The sequence below is a fragment of the Sesamum indicum genome, unplaced genomic scaffold (genome assembly GCF_000512975.1).
Source record: "Sesamum indicum cultivar Zhongzhi No. 13 unplaced genomic scaffold, S_indicum_v1.0 scaffold00416, whole genome shotgun sequence".
Lineage (NCBI taxonomy): Eukaryota > Viridiplantae > Streptophyta > Magnoliopsida > Lamiales > Pedaliaceae > Sesamum > Sesamum indicum.
Window position 1 is genome coordinate 6,252 of NW_011628304.1, and position 10,006 is coordinate 16,257.

The following is a 10,006-nucleotide window of genomic DNA, read 5'->3' on the forward strand; positions in this document are numbered from 1 at the left end:
TTCTCCCTACCTTTAAATTATCAATTTTTTCTTGAATTTGATCTTATTATAATAAAATAATTGGTATTAAAATTTTATAATGATTTTTACAAACACTACCTCTATTTCAAATTATTATTTTGGGTTAAATATACTTTGCACCCTGAACTATATATTTTGTCCCATTTATATTTTTAAAGTATGAAAAATAACAAAATTTATCTGACAAAATAATTTGACATCGACAAGATAAAAATGCCCTTATCATTATCCCTGTACTTTTTTATTCTAATTTTTTAAAATATATTTTAGTAAGATATCTTTCCTAAACTATTTTTAGTGATTTAAAATTTTACTCACATTTTATTTTAAAAATAATATTTATAATTTTTATTTTTTTTATAACTTATGAAACACAAAAAATATTTATAAGCTCAATATATGCAGATATATTTTACAAAGTAAATAAATTATGTTAAAAAGTATATATAAATATGTGTTAATACATGATGCATATAATATTATAGAAAACGTATATTATATAACTTATAAATTTTTACTCAATTACATGTACACATAATAAAATATCATATCATTACTTAAAAAATATAGAATATTATATATTAATTACATTATACATTTGCATGTTTTATACTATATATATGTCCAATGTAATATTATAAATTTGTATTGATAATTTATTTTATACATAACAACAGAAGCAAAAATTATGTGTATGAAAATAGGTTGGCCCAAAGAGACTGAAGCGATCCAAAAAGAAGAAAGAAATGAGAGGTCCGTAACATTTTAAGAGGTCCAAGAGGATCTGGCAAGCGTCCTTGGCAGGTGCCCTCCCTAGAAAGTAGATAGGCGGGCGGCTTTGGCGGGTGCTTCCAGAAAATAGATTGGCAAAGGAATGAGGTTGAAGGCATCTCTCTCTCATTTGGCCCATGAAGAGATTTAAAGCTTAAACTAGGCCCACCAATCCATGATGAGGACAACCCACTGAAAAATTACTAGGCTCAGCAAAAGGAAAATCTAGTACACTAAGATCGGTCCAAGAAAGAGGCCTGGTACAAGGTTTGCCTTCCAAGCCCAACCCTAGAGGAAGGGAGGCGCCCTAAAAAAGTTGGACTCCTTAACCTAGAAGGACTCCTTGCAGAGCAAGAGTCCTCATATAGAGGGAGTCCTCTTCCAACCAAAGATATACTGCTCAAGTCAAGGAGGAGATAAAATCGTGCCTTATCCCGTATTTTTGCTTTCTTTCTCGAAAAGGCAGGTCACCATAAAGTTCCTACGAAGAGGTACTCATTCTCTATAAATACAGGCAGCACCAAGAGGTACACCTTAGTCCACCAAGAGGGATACCTTTCGTCCTCCAACAAGGACGCTTTTTGCAGTCCTTCAATAAAGACACCTTCAATCTTCCAACATGGACACCTTCTTCAATCCTCCAACAGGAACGTTTTCAGTCCTCCAACAAGAACACCTTCAATCCCTTTACTTGGACTCCCTCTAGAATCTGGAAGACCATTCTCTCTTCTTGCTTTAGCATTCGAATTGCACCTTTAGCATGATTTTCTCTCACAAAATTGCTTACTCTATCATGATTATTTTTCTCTTAAATTTGATATTAATTTGGGCATTGGAGTACTAATGCCTTTTTTGGATGTCCCCCTTCAGGATTGGTATCTGCTTTAACCCAAGTTTTGAGCATAGTTCATATCAATTGGACTCGTATGTTTTTTGAACACACTAATAATATTATCCTCTTGAATTTATAAAATTATTATTTAAAAAAATATTTTTAAATATTTAAAATAGTAATACTACTTGGTCCACTAGTTCCAACCCCATGGCCTAAATCCAGTCCAAAATTTTCTTAGGGGGACGGGTTCCAGGTTTTAGTAAATTCATCCGACACCTACTTTGTTGATTAATATATTGTATTTAACCCAACGGAACTCGTATCCACCATTACCACCGTCCTCAAAAGTTCCAACACCACTACCTCCCCCTTGCACGCTGCCCTCTCTCCCTACCTTCCCTACCTAACCCCACCCGTCATCCACTCCATCCTCTCCTCCCCCGCCCTCCACCACCAGCCTTCCGCCTTGCTATCTTTCCTCAATTGGGTCCATTCTCATTCCACCCTCAAAAGCTTTACCCCCCTACCACTCCCTCCTCTCCTCTCCCTCCTCTCCACCCTCATTTCCCACCATAAATTCGATGACGCCAAGAGTATTCTTCAATCCCAGATCACTGCCGAACATCCCCACCACCAGCTCCACCGTCACCTCCTCCACCCCGCTCCGCCTCTTCCGCCGCCGTCGAAAGCCCTTTTAAACACCTGCATTTTCGCTTATTGTCGTTCTGGGTGGCCCCACCTCGCTGCACAGATTTTCAAGAAAATGAAGCGCCATAAGCTTCGGCCAAATTTATTGACTCTCAACACTTTGCTGAGCTCTCTGGTAAAGAAGAACCCTTCTTCTCGGTCTTCACAGTTTTGTAAAGAATTGTTTAATGATGCATTGAAGCTTGGTGTGTCGCCTAGTGTGGTTACTTTTAATATTTTGATTAGTGGTTACTGTTTAGAGTATAAGTTTGGGGATGCAATGCAGTTGTTGAGGAAGATGGAGGACGATTTTAAGTGTAAACCAGATAATGCGAGTTATAACACTATATTGGATGCCCTGTGTAAGAAGGGGAAGTTGCATGATATTCGTGATTTATTGTTGGATATGAAGAGCAAGGGTCTTTTTCCTAATAGGAATACTTATAATATTTTGGTTGATGGGTATTGTAGGATGGGGTGGTTGAAGGATGCAGCTAAGGTTGTTGAGTTGATGACTCAGGATAATTTGTTGCCAGATGTTTGGACGTATAATATGTTGATTAATGGGTTGTGTAACACGGGCAGGATTGATGAGGCATTTAGGCTAAGAGATGAGATGGAGGGACTGAAGTTGTTACCTGATGTCATTACATATAACACTTTGATAAATGGGTGTTTTGAGGCAAAAAAGAGTTCGGAGGCTTTCAAGTTGGTGAATGAAATGAAGGAGAAAGGAGTGCAACCCAATGAGGTTACTCACAACATCATGATTAAGTGGTATTGCAAGGAAGGGAGGATGAAAGATGCCAGTGAGGTGGTAAGGAGGATGGAAGAGACTGGATTTTCACCGGATTGTGTCACCTACAATACTTTGATTAGTGGATTTTGTAAAGCAGGTGATTTGGCGGAGGCTTTTAGAATGATGAATCAAATGGGTGCGAAAGGCTTGAAAATGGATACAGTGACGCTCAACACTGCTCTGCACAATCTATGCCGGGAAAGAAAGCTTAATGATGCATATGACTTGCTCAGTTCTGCGAATAAGAGAGGCTATATTGTAGATGAAGTGAGCTATGGTACTCTGATTGTTGGGTATTTCAAGGAAGATAATGCAGATAGAGCTATGAAGGTTTGGGATGAAATGAAGGAGAAAGAGATAATACCTAGTATTATCACTTATAATTCTGTAATTGGTGGGCTCTGCAAGTTGGGCAAAACAGATACGGCAATTGCTAAGCTGAATGAACTGTTGGAGAATGGATTGGTTCCTGATGAAACCACATACAACACCATTATACATGGGTACTGCTGGGAGGGTAACGTGGAGAAAGCATTTCAATTCCACAACAAGATGGTTGAAAAGTCTTTTAAGCCTGATATCTATACTTGCAACATTCTTCTTCGAGGGTTGTGCAGGGAAGGGATGCTCGAAAAAGCTATCAAACTCTTCAACACATGGATTTCGAAAGGGAAAAACCTTGATGCTGTGACATACAATACATTAATAACAGCCTTATGCAAGGAAGGAAGACTTGAGGATGCTTTGGGCCTTGTTGCTGAAATGGAAGAAAAGAAATTAGGTCCTGATAGTTATACATTTAACGCCATTGTTGGTGCTCTTAATGATGCTGGAAAAACTAAAGAAGCTGAAGAACTTTTATCAAAAATGGTCGAGAGGGATAAACTGGCTCAAAATTTGAAGCAGACTGATGATAGACAAAGTTTGGTTACTAATGAACCTTCAGATGAATCAGATTCAAGTACTATCGCTTATTCAGAACAGATTAGTGAGCTCTGTGCTGAAGGGAGATACAAAGATGCCATGCATATCTTTATGGAACAGACTCAGAGGGGTATAACTGTAAATAAGTCCACCTACATTACTTTAATGAGCGGACTCATTAAGAGGAGGAAAAGTATTTTGAAACCTGGTTAATTGTGTATTGGTTTGTACTTCCTTTGGCTCCAGGCAGTGAACATGTTTCACTTCATCATTGCAAACGCACTACGTGTAACTTAGGTATATACTTTTCCCTTGGCTTTGTATGTAAGAAAACACCAGTAGCTTTCATTGCTTCTTGTTCGTAGCTTAACCCATTGTACTGATGATTGGGGAAGTTTCGCTTTGTGGTTTCTGTGTGTATTATCAATGTAGCCGTAACAACAAATTCATTACTTTGTTTTTGTGTTTTTCCTGCTAGTGTCAATTTCCATTACTGAAAGAGCATACCTTCTTTCCTACATCTTTGAACATGGCATTGTAATGATAGGATATAGATTCTTAATTAAGTTCTGGTGTAAGCTCTATGTCATTTTATTGAACCCCCTCTTTATTGTCATTTTAATTTGCAAACAACTTAAATCTGTCTATTTTCTGAATGCAGTTAAAACGGTCGTGCTCTGCAGTAATGGTTGTAGCTGCCTATGTGAGTGCCTCTGTGCTTTCAAATGTAGCAAAACGATGATCTACTTTACCGTGTCAACTCCAGGCTCAGACTTCTACACCTGAAAGATTCCTTTGGGAACAATGTCAATGGACTTGATGATCCAGTGCTCATTCACTGGTTCAGAGTAACCGAGGTTGGTATTGTTAGGGTGATCTGTATTCCCTTAAAATAGCTGCTCATCATGAACTATTACTTATGGGAAAGTGTTTTGATTGGACATGGATACACCTTCAGGTAGAAATGTGAAAATCTTGTAGGTGATCCCTTATGGAGATTTAAGCATTGTCTCCAGGTATTAGGAGCAGCAAAAGAGAGTTGAAGACTGAGGTTGGTTAGCAATTTCCTGTTCCTGATGTCTATTAATTTGCAGACTTTTTCCATCTTGTGACAAATTCATTTATCATGGACAAGATAAAGGTGTAATTATACGCTGTACATTCAAGTAAATACTGAAAAGATATCAGCCAGGTTGGCTAATGATTACCTTTTTCCCTCTATTGGAAACTGTTTTAGTAGGAGTAGTTTATAAAGATTTGGTCTTGTGTGTGTGCAGGAAAAATGCACGCCTTTGTCGATGCTTCACTATCAGTGTGACTATATGCTACTGATATCTTGGATGTCCTGTGTGATGTCCTATTTGGCTTTCATTCTGATTTGATCATGAATAACTACCCACAGATGTCAAATTTGGCTTTGGTTGTAATTTGATCATGAACAACCAGTATACATTGTACTCAAGTATGACAAATTGAAAACCATTGTAACTAAAGCATTTTATCTTAATATGTTACTTCTCACCATAATGAGTCAACTATCCCATGTATTGATTAGGCTTTTATTCCATTGTTTAGGTAGGCCCCTATTCATTGTTGTGATTGTTGTAAAATTCTGGGTGATGACCCAGAGCCTGTATTTTTCATTGAGTACTTCGTTTGCCTACTCTGGGATTTGTAGGTGGCACCTTTTTTTGGTGAAACTACTAGAATCTTATTGTTATCTCTGTGCAAATTTGTGGTGCTCGTAACATCATTATTTCTCTTCTATCTGTGAGCTCCTCTTGATGGATATACTTTGGTTTCCACCATGTTTTCATGTATTTTCCAATAATCCCTCCTGGAAGAGAGTTGCAGCCTGGACTAAAAGTTGTAAGAGGATAAATCAACTGTTTCTCTCGCAAACTGGACATTCTCAGGTGCTCACTTTCTCTCCTTTTATTTTCTCTTTTCACATGCTTGTTGTGTTACCTATCAAAGTTGAGAAGTTAAAATTTTTATGTGCTTTGTGAAAACAATCAAAGCTCTTTTCCCTAGACCATTATGTATGTTGCTCTGTCAGAAATTTGCAGTCGGAAGTCTATTCTTGTTTAATCTGAATGCTAATGGATGAAACGTTCTTGTGCGTAAAGCTTGTTAATGTTTACCTAGCAGTTGTGTAAATTGTCAGATTGCATATAATGTCTTTGGCTTTTGACCTCTGATGGCAATGTACACATCCTCCTTTCCTCATTGATTAATGCATTACTGTATTCATGATTGCGTCATTCCTATACTCTGATGGTATTTGTACTCTCAGGATGAGTTTCATAGCAGTGGTTCAGTATACAATTTGTATAGTTCAAACTCTTCTTGCAACATAGGCCTCATGTTGTGAAGTTTTGATTTTTTGCATTGCATCTTAGATTTGCATGCAAAACTCAGAAAGACTTCAAGCTTTTTATTTCTACTTAACTCCAGTAACTTGCATTATGATGTGGGATCATGAATATAGAAACTAATCATTCTATTCAAGTCGGGGAATTATTTTTGCTTTGATTGTGACTTGAAAATGCTCAGGATATGCAGACATACGATTAGGCTGGGAGTGATCAGGTTGATAGTTTTGGTACCAACTCTGACATCGTAGACTGATGATGTTTCACCGGCTGTTATCGCTCTTAGCAAGTGGATTGAAGGGTTTGGGGATTGATCTCTTGTTCTTCTACCTCATCAACCGGCACAGCGCTAAGGTAGTAAATGTTGTCATATATCCATGGATTCTTTTGTATCAACCTCATTGTAATCTGTGGCAAAAACATGCACTTATGATGCAACACATGACACTTGTTCTTGGAATATCTGGAAAAATTGTAGTGATTTGGAGAACTTATTACTTTGTTCAGTTTACTCTCTGGTCTGGTTCTTTCTATAATCAATGTCAGAGATGACGGGTTATTCTTGATGACTCGCGGGATTCCCCGGTTCAGATTAAGAGTTGTTTGACTGAAGTTATAAACTTTTCAAAATATTTTATAAAATGTTATAAAGCATTTGATATCTTTTTTAGAGATAAGTTCGTATGATCCAAAAGTATGACTATAGGATATCTGTGAACACTTTTTTTAGAAAGGTAAGGGTTTTTTTAAAATTATTTTTAAAATTCTAACATAACTAAAAATTCATTAACTGATAATGTAGTGGAATATATATATATATTAATGTTAATATTGTTAAATCCATTAACTATTAATTAAAAATTTCTTTATATTGTTTGGGTACTCAAAATGATGAAGTCAATGACGTTTGCCATTGAAATCAAAATAAATTTTAATTTTCCACCAAAAAGAAATAGAAATGGCAACACCTTAGTTGAAAATAAAACCAAAGTATGATTTCCTAATTCTTGCGTTCAGAAACAAGTCAGGTTCTTCCAGCGTTTTGTCCGAGTTCAGTAATATTAGCCGACGTTATGTCGCTCTTCAATTATTGCCAACTTAATCATGTTTGGATGTATGCTATTATTGCTTTGATAATGATCATCTCCTCTTAAGAACGGGTTTCGACTCTGATCGCTATTATCGCTCTGGCCATGTTCTTGATATTATTCATCGTTTACGTAAGTACTTACAGATTACTTATCGCGTGTTGATCAATTTACAGGATCCGATCATGACTTTGTTAGATTTATTATTTTTAAAATTTTTTTTTTTAAAAAAAAAACTTATGAATTGATTTCAAATGATGTGGATGGTGTTCCACTGAGTTGTATATTTGGTGATATTTCCTCAATTGTAAGAAAATAAAGCGTGACATGAGGCACGATATTCTTTTTCCCATGAAAATGACGGGTTTGTGGTTGAGGCTAAAATTGAAGTTGTATTTCACAATTTATTATAAAATTCACATTAAATTAGATAAATACGTACGTATCTAATTGGATTTCAACTCATGATTTGGACAATAACCTGGGCTTCGTGGACACGAAATGTTAAAGCAAACAAAGTGTGATAAATGCAAAAAAACCTTGTGCTATGGAAACTTAGAGGTTGAGACATTGACCACCTTTAAAAATATTTATTTATAATTGAAAAATTCGATGCCATCCGTTGGATCGTGCTATGATGATATCATTATAGGCTGATTCAATGTTGGACATGAAAAACCTAATAGTCACAAAATTATATTTGATCGTAAATGGACGTAATTTGAGAATGACATTGATTTTTGGGGCAACAGCATTAGTGCTACATGTCTCAATCATGAACTGGACATGGCATGGGGTTGGGTTTTGACTGAACTCGAGATTCCCTTTCCCTTGATTGAGCGGTGGGATTGAGACCTCACAATCAAGAATTTGTACGTTTGAATTCTACAACTGTAGGCATTTAGTCCATTTCTAATAACACATAGTATATTATTTCTTTATTTGCTTTAAATCGTTTGTTAATTTGGAAATATTAATGTATTGCTTATTGAATGTTGTAACAATATGTTGATTGATTTAAAAACATATGTATTATAAAAAAAAAAAATAACCTCTCGAGGAACCAAAATTCAGGTTGTCCCCTGCCTGACATTGAAAATGAAATATAAGTCAACTATTCAGAAATATCCAATAGACTATCGTTAGTTAAATACAATTTATTTTGCAAATACATTAGAAAAAAAATAATAAAATGTTCATATTAAGTATAAAATTATCAATACTAAAACATTTTAAATACTTATTTTCATAGTAGAATTTAACATCTTATAAGATATATAAATTTATAATATATTTAAAATAAATTTAGTGGAACACCCTCTTAATTATATTTAAATTATAGACAATAACATGACATTATTACATGAAATTCTTGTATGTAATAGAATAAAAGAACATGAAAACGTGAGTCACATAAAATAGTAAGAACATATGCTAATTGAAGCATCTTTTGGTCCTTCATTTATTTATTTATTTTCTCAAAAAAAGGAGAAATCATAATTATTAGATGTTGATTTTTGTGGGTAACGTGGTTCTTGCTTAGGTACCTACGTTTATATTTGACCCCACTCAAAATGTTTATATTAATTACCATGATTGAGAGTAAATACTCGTCATGAATATTAATTAATTACGAGTACACAATGATTATTAACCGTTATTTATGCAAGCGCGCGTAGGCAAAATACTTGCTAATATTTTGACTATAAGTAAAAAATTATGACGAATGCTGATTAATCATAGTCATTGACCATGGCCATGCATGAGTTGTTGGCCGTGGTATTTATAATATATTTAAAATATAAATAATTATTTATTTATTTTCACCATGGCTCTTAGCCATGACAAATAACTTTTTCTTGGTGGAAAATATATGTTTTTACATTGATTTTATTTGACTGTGGCCAATAAAAATTATTTACTACGATTTTTAGTCTATAACTATTAAATTGTAGCCACTAGTGAACTTTTTTCTAGTGTATATACATATCTTATTTATTACTTAAGTTTGAACATGTAAAATGTAGTAAAATTTGAACTATTAACTTACTAATTATATTTTAATTTATTGTGATTGAAATATAATCTTTACAATTAAAAAAAATTACTTGACTTTAACATGCAAAATATTAAAAAAATAAATTCTTTCAACTACAAATATATTACATAATATAAGGACAACATTGTCTAAATATTTAGTTGCAGGGGTAACTGTTATATTTATTAGTTTAGGGGATAAATGCTATCTTAAGAATAATTAGGGGGTAAACTGTATTTAACCCTTTATTATTATTATTATTATTACTACTACTACTATATATTAAGAAGAGTACCTTTTTGACATTTTTTATATCTATTTTATTTTAATTTAATTTAATTTTTTTATTTATTCATCCAACTTCGCACTCTCCCACTATCTTTTAATATTTATTCATATTATTTTGTATATACCCTATAAAAAAATAAATATCTTATTTAAAATAATATTATAAAATTTGCACATACA

The 10,006-nt window shown here is 34.4% G+C and overlaps 1 protein-coding gene across 1 annotated transcript; it reads left to right on the forward strand.

Annotated features, from left to right (window-relative positions):
- Nucleotides 1–1,931: 1,931 nt before the first annotated feature.
- On the forward strand, nt 1,932–6,794 carry LOC105180211 (pentatricopeptide repeat-containing protein At2g16880; the record flags this gene model as incomplete). The annotated part of the gene is made up of 4 exons (XM_020691607.1): nt 1,932–4,334; nt 4,699–4,894; nt 4,996–5,953; nt 6,594–6,794. A coding segment is annotated over one exon (2,319 nt), but the record flags the coding sequence as incomplete, so codon positions are not given.
- Between the last annotated feature and the right edge of the window lie 3,212 nt (nt 6,795–10,006).